The sequence below is a fragment of the Pristis pectinata genome, chromosome 3, assembly GCF_009764475.1.
Source record: "Pristis pectinata isolate sPriPec2 chromosome 3, sPriPec2.1.pri, whole genome shotgun sequence".
Classification (NCBI taxonomy): Eukaryota; Metazoa; Chordata; class Chondrichthyes; order Rhinopristiformes; family Pristidae; genus Pristis; species Pristis pectinata.
In genome coordinates, this window is record NC_067407.1 from 90,502,421 (window position 1) to 90,520,536 (window position 18,116).

The 18,116-nt window shown below is 37.8% G+C and overlaps 1 protein-coding gene across 4 annotated transcripts in view; it reads right to left on the reverse strand.

The window, feature by feature from the left end:
* Window positions 1–18,116, reverse strand: part of kif16ba (kinesin family member 16Ba) — a 108,841-nt gene that overhangs the window by 47,485 nt on the left and 43,240 nt on the right. For all 4 annotated transcript variants that reach the window (XM_052012046.1, XM_052012047.1, XM_052012049.1 and 1 more), the window contains 5 exons: window positions 14,446–14,565; window positions 13,629–13,680; window positions 9,394–9,531; window positions 8,077–8,159; window positions 7,028–7,116 (listed from right to left, as the gene is read on the reverse strand). In XM_052012046.1, coding sequence (XP_051868006.1) covers window positions 7,028–7,116; window positions 8,077–8,159; window positions 9,394–9,531; window positions 13,629–13,680; window positions 14,446–14,565 — 482 coding nt within the window. The remainder of the gene's footprint in view (window positions 1–7,027; window positions 7,117–8,076; window positions 8,160–9,393; window positions 9,532–13,628; window positions 13,681–14,445; window positions 14,566–18,116) is intronic.

An 18,116-nucleotide genomic window follows, 5' to 3' on the forward strand; every position in this document is an offset into this window, starting at 1 on the left:
TGCAATCCAGATACTGGTACTTGTTAGATTACATAAATGTAAAAGTGTGAGACCATAACAATGTTTACATCATCCTTGCCACTATAGGTACTACTGATGACTGCTGGACTGACCATGTCTAATCTGTTATGTTTTCTTCAGCCTGACCCCAAGTCTCACAGACAACTTAACAACCCACAGGAGCTGGAGTGTCCATAGTTCTTGGACTGCCCTTACAATGGTACGCACTCCTAAAGAGTTTTGGTTTCTCTACCAGAAAACATCATCTCCAAACTCCTAGACCCAGGTCTCTGCACCTCCTTCTGCAAATGGACCCCTGATTTTCTGACAAATAGGCTGGAATCAGCAAAGACAGGCAACTATGCCACCTCTGTGATTACCCTCAACACAGTGCTCTGCAAGGCTGCATCCTCAGCCCCTGCTATACCCCCGATACACTCACAACTGTGTGGCCAAATTCCACTCTAACTCCATTTATAAGTTTGGGGATGTCACCACCATAATGGGCTGCATCTCAAACAATGACGAGACGGAATACAAGAAAAAGATGGAGGGTCTAGTAACACAGTGTCAAGCCAAAAACCTTTCCCTCAATGTCAGCAAAATGAAGGAGCTCGTCCTTAACTTCAGGAAGCGAGTGGAGTACACACCCGTCTGTATCAATGGTGCTGAGGTGGAGATGGTCAAGCTCCAAGGTGTAACATCGCGACAATTTGTCCTGGGTCCAGCCACGTGGACGCTACAGTCAAAAAAGCACATCAGCACCTCTACCTCCTCAGAAGTTAAAGGAGATTTGGCATGTCCCTGATGACCCTTACCAATTTTTGTAGATGCATCATAGAAAGCATCTTATCCGAATGCATCACAGCTTGGTATGGCAAATACACTGCCCAAGACTGCAAGAAATTGCAGAGTTGTGAACGCAGCCCAGTCCATTATGTAAATCAATCTTCCCTCCATTGACTCAATCTACAATTCCCATTGTCTCGAGAAAGCAGCCAACATAATTAAGGACCCCTGCCACCTCAGTCAATCTCTGTTCCCCTCTCCCATCGGGCAGAAGATACAAAAGCCTGAGAGTACGAACAACCAGACTCAAGAACAGCTTCTATCTCACTGTCATCAGACTCTTGAACAGACCTTTCAATGCTAAAGGATGAATTCATGATCTCCTAACTTATCTCGTCATGGTTCTGGCACTTTATTTGTCTACCTGCACTTTCTCTGAAACTGTAACACTATATTCTGCATTGTTTTCTTTTTATTACCTCACTGTAATTATGTATGGCATAATCTGTCTGGATGGCACACGAAACAGAAGCCTTTCACTGTATCTCAGTATATGTGACAATAATTTCCAATGTGAATGGCCAGGAGATCTAGGAACAAATTTAGCATTGTCGGATCAGCAACTTGATCACACTTTATGAAAAGAAACAGCACTTCAGGCACCCGAAGATCAAAGTCCAACAGATGGCGAGGGGAAAGAGTATAAGAGATCCAACAAGTAGCTCATATGAAAGACATGAAGATTCTTCAGTGCTGTCAATGTTATCTATGGCCTGAACAGTCAAGGGCCAATCCCAATTAGAGCCAGGGATGGAGGCAAGCTTATCAGGGACAGAGAGGCAATCAGCATCCATTGGAAAGAACGTTTTAACAGCTCCTCAACCAAAATTTTGTCTTTGATGCATGTCTATTTGACTTAATCCCACAGTACAGTATCTGGGCCAGTCTCATTACCAGACTGACAAGAGATTGAAAGGATCGCAAGTCAACTGAAAAACAGTATCCCTACTAAAGTTCTAAAACTTGACAGAGGAAAAGCTTCAAGGATGTTCCTAGTACATAAGTAAGTGTAATATTCTCACCAACTGGTAGGAATGCCTAAGTAAGTGATCTAAACAGAGAAGGAGCAACCAGGATGGCACTGAGAAGCTCATGTTTATTTTCCCCAAGAGATTGTGAAAGCCCAGTAAAAATGACAAAAAGAATGCACCAACTTCTAAACTATCCACTCACTCGCTTTATCACAATCTTGGCATTCTCTTCCACCTTAGTCTGGACTTCATATACAATAATCAGTTCATCAAGGAAATCTTCCACCACTACAAAAGTGTTTGTATACATCTTTAACTTCTCTCATTGATAAAAAATCCTCATATGGCCTCCAGAGTACCATATTCTGTCATGCCTGAGGCCAAGGATCATGCAAAGTGAATAGATCTTACACAAGATGATACATTTCTCTGCACTCTTCACAGCAGCTGGATATTTGAGACGGCAGAGGAAATACATAGGAGAGCAGATTGTGGTTGGGGATGAGGAATGATGCAGAGGGGAAGACTGGGGGAAGAGAATGCGAGGACTGGAATGGGGATCCACTGCAAGGTCAGTGGAGTACAATTTCATGTAAATGATGTCCAAACAAGTGTTGTACAGTGATTTAAGTCCCTGTAGGCTTTTAATATAACTAGGGTCCAAAACATTCCATTACAACCCAAACTAAAAAAAAATTAAATCATGCAGCAATTGGACTTCGTAATAGAACTGTTCCTAATCTTCATTATCTCAACAATCAATCTTTTCAAATAATTCACCTGATAATCTCATATCATCTTCCATAAATCCAGAAGGCTCCATACAAAGACCTGGCCCAAAATCCCATTCAACAATCACATCCCAAGTCTCACCAAGCCTGACTGGTTCCCTGAGCACTTGCAAATCAACTTTTGCAAGTTGGTTTTAAATTTTTGAATACCTCTACAGCCTTGTGTCAACACTTAGACATATTTGATCCAATCGTGCAAAAGGTTTGCATCTTATTTTAAACTTCTACTTGGCCCTTCCACTCTATGGAGGTAGAGCTTTCAGCAACTACACCCTTGCCTCCAATGTTATTTCTGAAAGCTACTTTGTCTTTCCTCATACCTTAAGCCCCCTTTTTTTAAATTAATTGTATTTAATTTTCCTCATTCATTCATTTTCTCCTCAGTATCTGCCTTATTGTTGTAAAACATCCTGGAAAGTTTCTTTATAAGAGAAATACAAGCTATATTACATAATGAAGTACAATACACACCAAATGATGTTCCAGTGCTGTTTGCATAATTCCAGGTATATTTTACATCCAAATTAGTGCATTTGACAGTGTAAAGAAAGGAATTTGCAAATTTTTAGTAAACTAATTTCATGCAGACATCACAATCAATAAATATAAACAGAGTTTTACTACCTTAGACAAATGGGTCCCTTTATAGTGAAAAAACTGCCATGGGAAGTGCAGTGAAAGCAAAGAAGATCAATTAAAACACATTTTATCTGTTCCATTGATTTAAAAAAAACAAATCTGAAGGTCAACTGAAATTAGCATACCCTTTCTGTCCAAGTAACAACATATATACAATTAAGCAAAACTCTGACACTATTATTGACTGCAACTCTAAAATGGTAAAAGTTAAAAATGAAAAGTACATTTGTGAGCAATGGAAATGCATGTTGAGGGTTGAAGGTTGAAAAAGTTGTTAGAAAAAGCAGAACCAAAACTGATCTACTGTTGCATTGTGCCAACTGCAGGAACTAAGATTTCCTCTTTTTTTTAGTCTGTCATGTTCCTCTCCCAATCTTAGGCTTGAATACATATCCATTCATGTGCACATTTTGTATGTCATATAGACATAAGCCCATTATTTCTACCTCCCACCATTTTAACCCACTTTGTTTTTTTCCAGAAAATCCTGGATCACTGTTTTTGGCCCACATCACAAACTCTGTTCATTAGTTGTCAAAACAATTCCATTTTTCAGGTCAAATCAGACTGTTTGCAACAGGTGAGCCTCAAACCCATATGTTCTCCATCACCAAAACTGCCTATCTCTCTGAAACATCACTCATCTTTGTTGAAATCTGACTATATCAATATAGATCAGCCTCCCACTGTGATTACCGCCTTTGGTCAGGTAACTCTTCCACCAATATTCCTTGATTTAGGAACATTTTGCTAATAATATCATTGAGACTTTGAGATACAAGTCTTCAATTTGCAAAACTACTTTTCACTATAATGAATAACATTCTACTCTCCAAGCAGGGGAATACATTATACCAAAATCTCCATCATGCATTTTACCCATCCTTCTCAATTTACAAAATTTTGCTTTAAGAATCAATTCCTAAAAATGCATCTCTTTTGTAAATCAATGACTATGACTCCAGCAATCCTTTGTGTGCCTACAATCCCCCCTCTTGTGCCTTCATGATTGCCTTTTCACCATAGGTAGCAATGCTTTCAGCTGCCTGGCTTTCAGGTGCAGGAATTTTCTCCTTAAAACCTCTCCACATTCCATCTTCCTCTGCTCTATCAAGCTATTTCTCAAATGTACCTCAGACCAAGTATCATACGTCCTAATACTTGTGTTTGGTTTGGTGTCAAATTTTGCTTGGTAACATTAAGTTCCCATAGAGATTTCACAATGCAAAAGGCATTATATAAGTCTAATTTGTTGCTAAACAAAAATAACAAGAAAAAACCTCAGATGTTTTAATATATTATTGTAACTTTAAAATATGAGCGAAACAAGATACAAGGTCTATGGCTGTACATTGAGCTTTCTCCTCCAAAGGCGAAAACACAGAAATTTACTATATGGGCGGAAATTGTGGAAAAACAAATCAAAACATTCTCCACATTTAATTTTCCAAAAATATAGTTACATAAACATCTAGACCTTATTTAATTTGTTAACCTGGGGATTAAGTTTGTGGTGTAATGATTGAAACGATCGAAATGTGTACTTATTATGAGTGAAAGCAGTCAAATTCCAACAAAACATGACACATTGTATATATTGTTGAGAAAGCTGCAGTAAGGAAAATTAAACACTGCCAGTTGCCTCACTGGGAATTTTTTTTTCATCTGGTAGGAAAGAAATAAAGAATATTTTAAAAACAGACACAGAAAGGTGATTTTAATACACAAAAGCTTCAATAAATATTAATGTAAAAAACAGACAAATCTATTTGAGTAATTATTTTCCAATTCATTTTTGTACCTCTTTTCACAACATGTTGTCACATTTAAAGTTGCAATAAACATTAATATACATACTTTTACAATAAAATCACTCCTCTAATGTGGTGGCTGGATTAGCTATTTTGATCATTTTAGTACCAATCCATACAACTTATGTTTATGTATTTCATTTTTCATGTAGTCATATTGAATTACTAGTGTTACTGCACAGGTTATTTTCAAAATCATATACTGTGAATGGAATTGTAGAATAGAAAAGGAAGCTGTATGGCTCAAATAGCAATTGGTTAAGGAATTGGCCAATTGGGATGCAGTGGCAGACACTTAAGGGGATCTTTCAGAACACACCAGACAGTTGCATTTTGACAAGAAAGAAGAAAGTGTCGAAGGAGTTTACCCACCATTGATGGTCAAGTTAAAGACAGGATCAAATTTAAGTGAAAAGCATATATAGAGACAGGATGCAGGTCAGAAGATTGGACATTACAAGAAACAGCAAAGAATGACTCAAAGGAAAATAGTAGAATGTAAGGAGAAGCTAGTCAGAAATACAATAATAGGCAGCAGGCAATTCTAAAATTACAATATATTTTTAAAAACAGTGGAAGTGAAAGTTAATCCTACAGAAAATGAGTCTGGGTAATTAATAATGCAAAATGAAGTGGCTAATGAATTACATAGATATTTTGCATCAACCATTGTTATCGAGGTTACAAGTAACAGCTCTGAAATATCTGTAACTTGGGAATTGGAAGGAATGGATGAACTAGGGAAAATAACAATTGCCAGGGAAATGGCACTGAGCAAATTGTTGGAGCTGTGGGTTGACAAGTTACCAGGTTTTGATGTTCTTCTTCCTAAGATCTTAAATGTGTTTGGCGAAATAGCTGATGCATTGGTTTAAATTTTCTAAACTTCTCAAGATTCAGAGAATGCTCCATAAAAAATTTAAAACATGAAATGTATTACCTATTTTTCAAAAAGGAAGGGAGACAGAAAGCAGGAAACTTATAGGCTAGTCATAAAAGTAAAGAAGTTATGCTTTAGTCGCATAGGGCATATGCAAGACCATACATAGAGTACGGTGCAAGTATTGGTCTCTTTGTTGAAAGAAGAAAGTTTATGCAGTTGAAGCAGTCCAAAGAAGGTTTATAAGACTAATAGCTAGAATAGGCAGGTTGTTTTTTTGAGGAAAGATAGAGTTGTATTAGCTGGACTTCAGAAGAATTAGTGGGGACTTGATTGAAACATATAAAATTTGGGAAGTCCTGACAGGTGGTAGTGGACAGGATGTTTCCTCTGTGGGAGAATCTAGATCTAGGGGTGACTTCTCAAATACAAGAGGTTACCCATATTAGACAGAGAAGAGGCAAAATACTTATGGAGGGTTGTGGGTTTTTGGGACGCTCTTTCTCAAAAGAGCAGTGAAAGCAGTGTCTTTGAATATTTTTAAGTCAGTGGTAGATTGGCATTTGATAAACAAGGAGTTGAAATGTTATTGGATATGGGGGCCAATGTAGAATTGAGATTATAGTCACACAAGCCATGATCTCATTAAATGACAGAACAGACTTGAGGGGCCCAGTGACCTACTCCTGCTCAGAGTTAACATTTGAGATGTCACTTTTTCAAAATTCACAGATGCACCAAAGCCCTACTTATTGACATCTTTAAAAATAAAGCCTGTTTTAATGAGCATTTTTGTTAAATAATTTTTTTAAAATCCTACATTTTGTCACAATAGCCTTCAAAAGGCTCATTCTCCAAAACTGGTCTCTCATACCATCAACCATAATTACAGAACGATACATTTTCAAATCCTTTTAAGAACTTCACTAACTGGCAGTGACTCCTAACAACTTGGATAACCAGGTTGAGTTTTCCCAGTTTTTACCCAAAAACCAGTTAGGAAAAACACCACTGTTCAGTTTAACATAAGAACAATAAAAAATAAGAACAGTCAATTGTAATTGTATTAATACATTCCTTACATACCCTGGGTTGTAAAGCATGACGGTTGAAAGACTTTCACATGATTTGGAAAGGTCTGTCATAGACAAACTAAAAGTAGACAGCAATCCACTCTGGAAAAGTAAACAAAAGATAAAACATCAAGCAGCACAGACCTAAAATTTAGTGATATTTAGTTTATCATCATGGAGACTGCAAATCAAAATCTAAAATAAAAGTTGTATCTTTCAAATGTTAGAAATTTAACACTTGGGCAGGATTCTGCCATTATGACTGAAACTTTTTTTGTACTTTCTTCATTGGATCAGACCATAATCCGTAACACCTTTGAATGTACATCTTACAGTAAAGATAAAACATCTGCTTTTTCCTCTTGAAAGTCACTTTCAGCTTATATAGATCTGTCACTAGAGATTAGCTGGACATCATCAAAGTTAGCATTGATTGGCTGACATGAGGCAGACACCAATGGGTTAATTGAGAAACCTTTGGGGTGAGCAGAGCACAGTCCAACCATCCACAGGGAGCACCATCACATTGATAGATCAATAGGTTTTTGGTTTCAGCTGGAGCTTTGTTCTGTGGTGCAAGCTGTTGAACCTGCACATTCGTGTTTTTAATAGCGAAGTAATTCCAGTTATGATTTCAATGTTCCAACATTTCTTTAAACAACATGATCTTGTTACGTTCATCTTTTAACATCTATCCAGAATAACCAGATCAACACATTGTCATCTTCAGTTCTTTCAAGATCACCCCTCTGGTTAATTTAGACTGTATTAATGTGATGTAAAAATTGCATTTTTCCCCCACACACAAATCAAGTTTTCATCCCCCTTCCAGATGACTCAATTAAGGTATAACCTAAAAAGGGAAAGCCTACCAAGTGCAAATATCAGTTGTAGCTTCAATTCAAACTCATGTCCCTTGGACAAGAGGACAATAATAGTTAGCATATCTATTATTTCTTTCTTTATAGTTGTGTGGTTGTTCTTTTAAACGAGGAATTCTTTGAAAAATCTTCTTTCATTAAACTTCATTAAAAATCTGGTTATTTAAACTACTCAACATACCTTCCTCTTCTCCCTGAGTTTAGCAGCTTCTTTAGGATGATTAAACCTGAACATGTTGGTTCTCCCCAGCAATATGACAGCTCCTATAAGGGAAGGTAAACAAAGTTGAATTCTTTGAATCACCAAGGCTTATGGACAAATTGAAATTCTTACAGTGAATATAACCGAGCGAAATGCATTTACTAAGTGACTACAATTACCTAGATCATAACAATGTACTAACAAAACCAGATGATACTTATTCGCAAGAACAGAATTTACCCCTCATCTCAGAAAATTATGATTGAATAACACTTTTCAACAAGTAGTACAAAGAGAAGCAAACAATTTTCAGACTGATTAAATATTTCAGCAAGATATCATTGATATTTAATATCAACCCGCTGGTCCTCGAATTCACAATCTTAATGAAAGTATAAAAATAAGTAGATTGCAACTGGTCTTTCCATCCTCATTCGCTATAATGTGCTCGTTTTAACAAGGAACAGATTTAATATTAAGAAAGAATGTGCAGCTTTGTATGCAGGATTTGCAATATAAGTAACATAACTCTGCATGCACTTCATATGTTACATATTATTTTGAAAATACTCTCGACTTAGAATTAACACCAATGTGAACCAGTACCTGCAACTATGTAGTTTATTACGAAAAAGACCTAGCAATTAATCTCAAATCATTAGAGGTCAGTGATAGATTTTGGATTAAATGACAGTGAAATTGTCGAAACAAAATATGTCCGGGTACTTCTAAATTCCTGAAGTAGCAGAAAATATTTCAGAATACTTATACAAGTAGCTTTTCTCATCAGTATTTAAAATGGGTCTACAATGCTGTAAACTTCTAATAAGGGTGCATCTAAAGTGATCTATTTAATTCACATCACTTAAAATTAAAGTTCTGTGTTTTAATTATCATCAGGTGCATTATGGCTATGCAAATGTTGAAATGAACTCCCATCAATTCTGTTAATACTTAAAAGGTAGATAGATAATGTATTATATTATTAATCCTCTGAATGACATATTGCTCTTGGGTTTGTGAAAGGACCCAAAAGTTCCTGGGTGGCAAAATGAAATATTTAACCTTAACGGATTAACCTTCACCCCAATTACTACAACAGTGAAATTAAACAAAAGATAACTATTGAAACTGCATGCACCTGAATTATGTTTAATGTGTCTGTATCTAAAAGCAAGTTCAGACCAGGAATTTAATAAAAGGGTGACTCTTTGTGCATAATCTTAGACAGTATATATAGCCTTTATGTATTGCCTAGTATATTTATTAAGTAAACATTTCTTAAAGTCCACTTACCTTGGTTTAATTGAGTAGGCTCGTTAATAGGATTTCCATTGACAGAGCACTGTGCGTCATTCAGCGGTATTACAGTTACTCTGTTATTCAGGTTTTCAAAGATGCAGTGTTCACTTTCTAAATCAAGACCATGGAGAACTGCAAGACAAATTGGTTAATGCAAACATCATTAAGTGCCAATAATATTTGCTTTTTCCACATTAATTCAGGTCACTCTCAGACCAAATAGCTCTGAACATATAGTTAACCCAAGACGTAATTATTTCTGAACACCATTTTCAATTTTTTCCAAATATTAGTATGATCTTTGATAAAATGACCATAAATGAATCAGACTTAGGAAAGCCAATTATCAAATGTACAATTTCAGAAAGTGTAACATGTCTGCATTATAGGAGACACAACAGACTCTGCAGATGCTGGAATCTGGAGCAACACACACAAAGTGCTGGAGGAACTAAGCAGGTTCTAATGAAGGGTCTCAATCAACATCAACTGTTTATTTCCCTCCATAGATGCTGCCTGACCTGCTGAGTTCCCCCAGCACTCTGTGTGTGTTGCTCCGCATCATAGGGGCAAGTCTTCCTTGAGATCTTTTGGGAGAAATATTTAAACATGCAATTAGGTCTCAAAACATACAAAATACAAAGGAAATATTCTGATTAATAACAATTCTCAAGCAACTGAGTTATGGAGAAAGGTTGGGCAGATTGGAACATCTTCCACTGGAGTGTAGGAGAATGAAGGGTTAGCTTATATAGGTATATAACATTATGACGGGCATAGATCAGGTGAATGCATAGAGTCTTTTACCGAAGGTTGAGGAATCAAGAACTAGAAGGCATATGTTTAAGGTGAGAGGGGAGAGATTCAATAGTAACCTGAGGGGCTTTTAATCCCAGATGGTGGTCAGTATATAGAATGAGCTGTCAGAGGAAGTGGCTGAGGCAGGTACATTTACAGTACTTGGACAAGTACATGGATAAGGAAGATTTAGAGGGATATGGGCCAAAAGCAGGCAGATGGGACTACCTTAGATGGGAATCTTGGTCAGCATGGACCAGCTGGGCCAAAGGGTCTGTTTCCATGCTGTATTACTCTATGACTCTATAAGGTGACTCTACTAGAGGTATTTAAAATCTGAAGGGACAAGATCAGGAGCATATAATATTAAGAGGAGAGATTGAGAATTCATGAGCAAGAGGGAAGCAGAAATCATTGTTCTACCCAAAAAACTTCTACCTGATAGAAGTTTATAGAATTATGAGAGGCATAGATAGGGTAAACATCCAGGATCTTTTTCCCCAGGGTAGAAATTTCGAATACTAGAGGGCAGAGCTTTAAAGTGAGAGGGGGGAGAGTTTAAAGGGGATGTGTGTGGCAAGCTTTTTTTTTGAAACAGAGTGGTGGGTGCCAGGAATGCACTGCAGGGGTCGTGGATGCAGATATGATAGTGGCATTCAAGAGGCATTCAGATGTGATAGTGGCATTCAACAGGCATTCAGATAGACACATGAATAAGTGGGGAATGGAGGGATATGGACCATGTGTAGGCAGAAGGAATTAGTTTAATTTGGGATCATGCTCAGCATAGACATCATGGGCTGAAGGGCCTGTTCCTGTGCTGTACTGTTTTCTGTTCAAAAACTGAGCTTCCAAAATGGAGGCTTTTAGTAGACTGAGGCAGTGAAATGGAATGGAACATAGAACAACTTTGATCTAATTGAATGGTGGTGTGGCCCTGGGGGTACAAAATGACCTCAGCCTATTTCTATTCTTCCACTGTTCCTAAGTGATTACAAACAGTAATCATTAAAATCATTATAACAATGCTGGAAATTTCATGCACAAGTGATATGCAGCCAGTAATTGGTTATGTCTCTTGAGCTGAAAGTAATGGCTTTGGAGATTGCAAGCAAATTAAATCTAAGGGCTCTTAGACAGGCACAAAATGGAAAATTTAGTTAAAGAAAATTCCATTCAACAGGAAGGTTGATCATTTGTTTATAAATTTTATCATTTTTTAATACATTTTTCCGTACATAAAGATGTTGAATGTTAATAACAGGTAATAAGAACTCCCCTTATTTCACACAAGCTGTCAGAGTATCAAGGACTTTAGGTCAGGTAACACACAGCCCAGCCCAAAGTAAATGCATTGAGACGACAGCCCTAGACTGAACAATACCTTACTACTTCAGTCTGATTTATTCCCTTCCTACCATCCCTCACTAGCCATCCACAGGCTTGAATGACTACCCACCATCACAATATAAAGCCAAACTTAGGGCAATTATATATTTAGCTCCTTGGCCTGGGTGAAGGCATGATTACAATTGGTGGCCGCACTCTGGAATTTCCTTGCTAGATTTCTCTGCTTTTAGTACACCACCTGAAACCCATCTCTGGCCAAGTCTTCTGGTCATCTCCTCTTGTATCACCTTCTGTGGTTTGAGGGGAAGTGGTTGAGGCAGGTACAATAACAACTTTTAAAAGACTGTTGGACAGGTATATGGATAGGAAAGGTTTGGAAGGTTTTGAGTCAAATGCTGGCAAATGGAACTAGCTTGGATGGGGCATCTTGGTCAGCATGGACCAGCTGGGCCAAAGGGCCTCTTTCTATGCTGTACAACTTTACATGGATCCAGATGCGCGAGCCAACTGGATACAAAATTGGCTCAGTGGCAAGAATCAGGGGAGTGATAGTGGAGAGTTGTTTTTCAGATTGGAGGCCTGTGACCAGTAGTGTGCTGCAGGGATCGGTACTGGGTCCACTGTTGTTTGTCATCTATATTAACAATTTAGATAAGAATGTAGTTGACATGTTTGGTAAGTTTGCAGATGACATCAAAATTGGTACTATAGTGGACAGTGAAGGTTATCCGAGATTACAACAGGATCTAGATCAACTGGGAAAGTGGACCAAGGAATGGCAGATGGAATTTAACTTGGACAAAGTGTCAAGTGCTGTAAACAAGAGCAGTACTGCACAGTAAATGGCAGGGCAATGAAGAGTGTTGCAGAACAGAGAGACCTAGGGGTACAAGTACATAGTTCCCTGAAAGTGGTGACACTGGTAGACAAAGCGGTGAAGGCATATGGTATGCTCGCCTTCATCAATGAAGGCACTGAGTACAAAAGTTGGGACAATATTTACAAATGCACAAGACATTGGTGAGACCACACTTGAAGTATTATGTACAGTTCTGGTGGCCTAGCTGTAGGAAGGATGCCATTAAGTTAGAAAGGGTGCAGAAAAGATTTCCAACAATGTTACCAGAATGGAGGGCTTGAGCTATGAGGAGAGAAGGGATAGGCTGGGGAATTTTTTCCACCATGGAGTACAGGAGGCTGAGGGGTGACCTTAAAAGAGGTATATAAAACCATGAGGAGCACAGATAAGGTGAATGGTCACAGTATTTTTCCCAGGGTAGGGGAGTCTAAACTTGGAGGGCATAGATTTGTGAGGGGGGAAAAATTTAAGAGAGACCTGAGGGGCAACCTTTTCCACACAAAGGGTGGTTGGTACAAGGAACGAGCTGCCAGAGAAAGTGGTAGAAGCAGATACAATTACAACATTTAAAAGACACTTAGAAGGTACATGGATAGGAAAGGTTTAGAGTGATATGGGCCAAATGCAGGCAAATGGGACTAGGTCAAGTAGGTAACTTGACGGTGTAGATGAGTTGGGCCAAAGGACCTGTTTCCATGCTGTATAACCAAATAACACTATGACTATAAGTTAATACATGGACACACAAGATGATTAAGGCAAAGCAATTAAGTTTGTTTGATGAGTCTTAAAAGGAGAGAAAGTTAAGAGGCAGGAAGATCTAGAAAAGGAATTCCAGAGCTTAGATGTTCACCTCTGGAGCACACATGAAATCAAGGTTAGTAACAATTGGGTTCAACCTCAGATAGTTGCAAGGGGAAGGAAAGGAATGAATGGCTAAGGAATGTAATTTCTAATAGAGGCCCATCATCTCAGTATTTATTGGAAGGAAATTTCTGGTCATCCAGTACCAGGGACGGCTGAGGTATCGGCAAAGTATAGCTGGATGTCATCAGAGTAGACAAAGAACTTCTGGAGTTTTATGGATGATTTCCTGAGAGGCAGTATGTAGGTGTATCAAAGAGGGTATAACAATGGGGAAGAGTAGGTAGTCAAGGATGAAATCTCAGGGATCTCTGGAGATGTTGGAATGCTAGCCATTAAGAGGAATAGATTAACTAACCAATATCTTGCTCAGTAGCGGCATCTTCTCGTCCAACATATGTTTTGCCCTCCTATTAAGGAAGATCATACATGTTTACAAGGTGGAAGCAAAATGAAAGGACAATTGCTGCTAAAGCAATTAAATCAAAGTAAATGACTGAAGTGACTATCATTCCAAATTGCTTGATTTGGTGTTAATAACATTCATAATAAGAAATATAAATTAAATCCAACTTACAATGTCTAACATATTCACAATAGACAGCTATTTTTGATTCTCATTCAAGTAAATCAAATGACTACTTTAAATGACTAGGTACCATATCATAGAGTCATACTTAATAGTAAATATGTCGACAAGCTCCTATAAATAGAAATGTGTGCTATCAATGATTTAGAAATAAAGTCTGGAATGTTTAAGATGAAGGAAAGCTGTATATTTTTATGAATAATGAAGTAAATACTGTGCAACATGTTACAACCTTGCATTGTTCCTCTCCATCACATTGTATAACTTAGAATTGACTGTACGTGAAGTTCCTTCTGTTTCTGCAGTTGAAATCAATGAAACTAATTTTTGTACATTTTGCCACTAAGAGTTGATGAATCCTTACCACTTTTCTTTTCTGTATGAAACTCTTGACTAAATCTCAGTTTTCAAAAAAAGTTATTGGTGCAAACCTTAACAGGTAATCTGGTGACAGTTTTCTGGATCACATTTTAATTTATGTTACAGTAACGGAAAGTGATTTAAAATTTTCTGTAATAAAATCTGTATTAGATCCATTCAGGTATGTTCAAAATAGTATTTTCCAGGATATAAAAGTCATATTTACCTTGAGATGGTACAAAATAATTCCTGTACTAAGTAAGTCATCATCAATACCAATCAAATGAGGTAATTCAGAATCCAAAACTACACCGATTCCTTCTTTTCGAAGAGCTAAGGTTTCTTCCTAAAATAGTAAAAACAAATTTTAGACAATTATTACCTTTGAAATGATTAATAGATAAACATTTGTTACAGATAAGAGAATAATAAATAACTGGAGTAAACAACTGGGCCCTTCAGCCATGATCTTAATGAATAGGAGAGCAGGCTTGATCTTCCACTTCATTTTCAATGACTATCCCTATAACCCCCGATTCCCTTAACATCCAGAGGACTTTGTGTTTTATTATTTTATAATAAGCATATTATATTTCCTGCAAAGTCTTACACAAAGCTCAAAACTTGTGGGAATACCTTCATCTCTATTTTTCCTTCAAATGTGCTTGAAATAATTCATAAAAATGCACAAATTGCAAATAATAAGCAATGTCTAATGTTGAACAGCTGGAGAAATGTCAAGATAAATATACAATGGGCAAATCGGAGAACGATGACAAGTTGAGAACGACTTAGGTTCATAAAAATTCAATATTTGAATGTTAAAGATGGCTGTGGGTCTGGGCATTCAGATTCTCCTCTTGTAAGGCTTAAGTTCACAGAGTCAGCTTCATCTTGCTCACACACCATCTTACACAACAATTCAACGTTAGCTTCATAACTGTGAATAACAACTTTAACCATCTCATTGAAATATCTTCCACTTGCAATACAGCCGTAATAGCACAGATAATGAATATGAATGTGAGCGAATACAACAAAGAGTAAGCAAACATATGAGAGAGTGTTTCTGTAAATGGAGAGGATGTTTCAGAAAAATAGAGTGGAAAGTTGTATACATTGGCCAAGCAAATGTAAGTCAGAATGGCTCCAAAAGACAGTGTGACCAGTGGGCTCTTAAAATTATCACTGCATGGTCATTATTTTATCTTTGATTAGTGGCAAAGATTATTTTATGAAAATTAACATTTTGAACCCAAAGATAATTCGAAAATGATGTCGACACATATTTACTTTACTAAGTGTTACAATTTTAACACATCTCTAAGATGCTTAATTGTTTACTCAATAACGGCAGTTTCTCTATTCTCCGCTAAATACTCAGCTAACGTGGAATGAGCACTCCATTCATACACTATTATCTATGAATCACTGCACAATGTATCAATTTGAACTCATTGAATGTCAAAATTAATGCAAATTCTAATTCATTATGGCCCTACTGGTAACAGTGATCTACATCAAACAAAAGTGTTAATTAGCCTTCTACTTCTAAAGGAACTAATCAATTGTAGCTTGTAATATTTATTTTAGATCTTGAGCACATTTTGTGCTGGGTTGTAAGCAAAATCAAACTCTGACTCAAACTATTGATTTAGTAAGCATTATTCTATATTGTGTTATTTGTACAAAACAATCATGCTACTTTGAAAATGGGTTGTAATTGTCAAATCAGGATACAAAATAAACAGGCAGAAATCTTACGAATTAACAAGATGGAGACACAAGATTGCAAATGCTGGAAGCTGGAACAACAAACAATAGAACAGAACAGTACAGCACAGGAACAGGCCCTTCGGCTCAATGTTGTGCTGAACCAATTAGATTTATAATACAATGCCCAACTAAATTAACCCCCTCTGCCTACACAATGTCCATATCCTACCATTTCCCTCACATTCATGTGCCTGTCCAAGAGCTTCTTGAACTCCACCACCACCCCAATTTGTGCATTTTTATTTGTCTCCACCACCACCCCAGGTAGCACATTCCAGGCACCCACCACCCTCTGTAAAAAAACTTACCCCCTATCATCTTAAATGCATGCGCTCTGGTATTAGACATTTCAACCCTGGGGAAAAGATACTGGCTGTCTATCTATGCCTGTCATAATCTTATAAACCTCTATCAGATCTCCCCTCAGCCTCCAATGCTCCAAGGAGAACCACCCAAGTTTGTCCAACCTATCCTCACAGCACATGCCCTCTAATCCAGGCAGCATCTTGGTAAACCTCTTCTGCACCATCTCCAAAGCCTTGACATCCTTCCTATAATGGGGTGACCAGAACTGAATGCAATACTCCAGATGTGGCCTAACTGAAGTTTTATAAAGTTGTAGCATAACTTCCTGATGCAACTTGCCCTGCACAATGCCATGTTGACTGTCCCTAATTAGGCTATGGTTTTCCAAATACTCATAAATCCTATCCCTAAGAATCCTCTCCAGAAACTTTCCTACCACTGATGTGAGACTCACCGGTCTACAGTTACCAGGATTATCCCTGGTTCCCTTCTCGAATAATGGAACAACATTAGCTACTTGCCAGTTCTCCGGGACATCACCTGTGGCCAGAGAGGACATGAAGATATTGAAGGAAATCTGTTGAAAATCAGATGATTTCCAGATATTGAAGGAAATCCTTCAATCTGCTGAAGGAAAGTGGGTCAAGCAGCATCTGTGGGAGGAAAGGAATTGTCGATATTTTGGGTTGAAACCCTGCATCAGAACCAAGGGTGAAGATAGCCAGTATAAAGAGAGGGAGAGTGGCGAGACAGGAAACAGGTGGTGATTGGTGGACCAAGGAGGAATGAAGGATAACGAATGATCTGCCTCTATCTCCCAACTCCACCCCTCCCCCTCCCCTACCTAGGTTAATCTGCCTGTCATCCTTCATTCCTCCTAGGTCTGCCCTGTCTCACTACTTCCCTTCTCCTCTTTATACTATCATCCCTCTCCCTTAATCCTGATGCAAGTTTCCAACCCGAAACATCGACAATCCCTTCCCACTTACAGATGCTGCTCGACCTGCTGAGTTCCTCCGACAGATTATTTGTTGCTCATGAATTAGCAACGTGTGAATGAAGTAGTGCAATAGATAATACATTTCCTACTTTACTGAACCTAATAGATTACGTTCACATATGGTGCTAATAACTCATTACTTTTCTATATTTTTTTTTAAATCAAACCTTACTAATAAAAAAATGAAATGAACCCCAAAAGACCTGAAAGAAACATTTCCCTCAAAATACCTCATACTTTTATCAGTGCTTTGACTTTATCACTCTCATTCAGAAATATTTCAGAGTATTTGTTGGAAATTAGATTAAAAACTGCAGAATCTCTGTAAATAACTCAAAAGCATTAACTGTGGTTCTAATTCCATACTTCGAAATGTATGACATTTAAAAATAATCATATCAACAATTCCATAGCCAAGTGTATTTCACTTGCAAGGCCAGCATTTATTGCCAATTCCTAATTGCCCTTGTGGAGGTGAGCTCTGGTAAATATACTTCTACAGTGCTGCTTAGGAGTTCCAGGATTTAGACCCAGCGACAAGTCAGGATGGTGCCCAACCTGGAGGGTAATCTGCAGATGGTGGTATTCTCATGTACCTGCCCTTCTTGGTTGTAAAGGTCACAGGAGTGGATGCAGCTACTGCGTATCAGTGGTGGAAGGAATAAATGTTCAGAGACGTTGACGGGGTGCCAATCAAGTGGGCTGCTTTGTCCTGTAAGATATCTATGTTCTTGAGAAATGTTGGTACTGCACTTATCCAGGCAGATGCAGAGCATCCCATCACACTCCTGGTTTGTGTTTTGTAAATAGTGAAA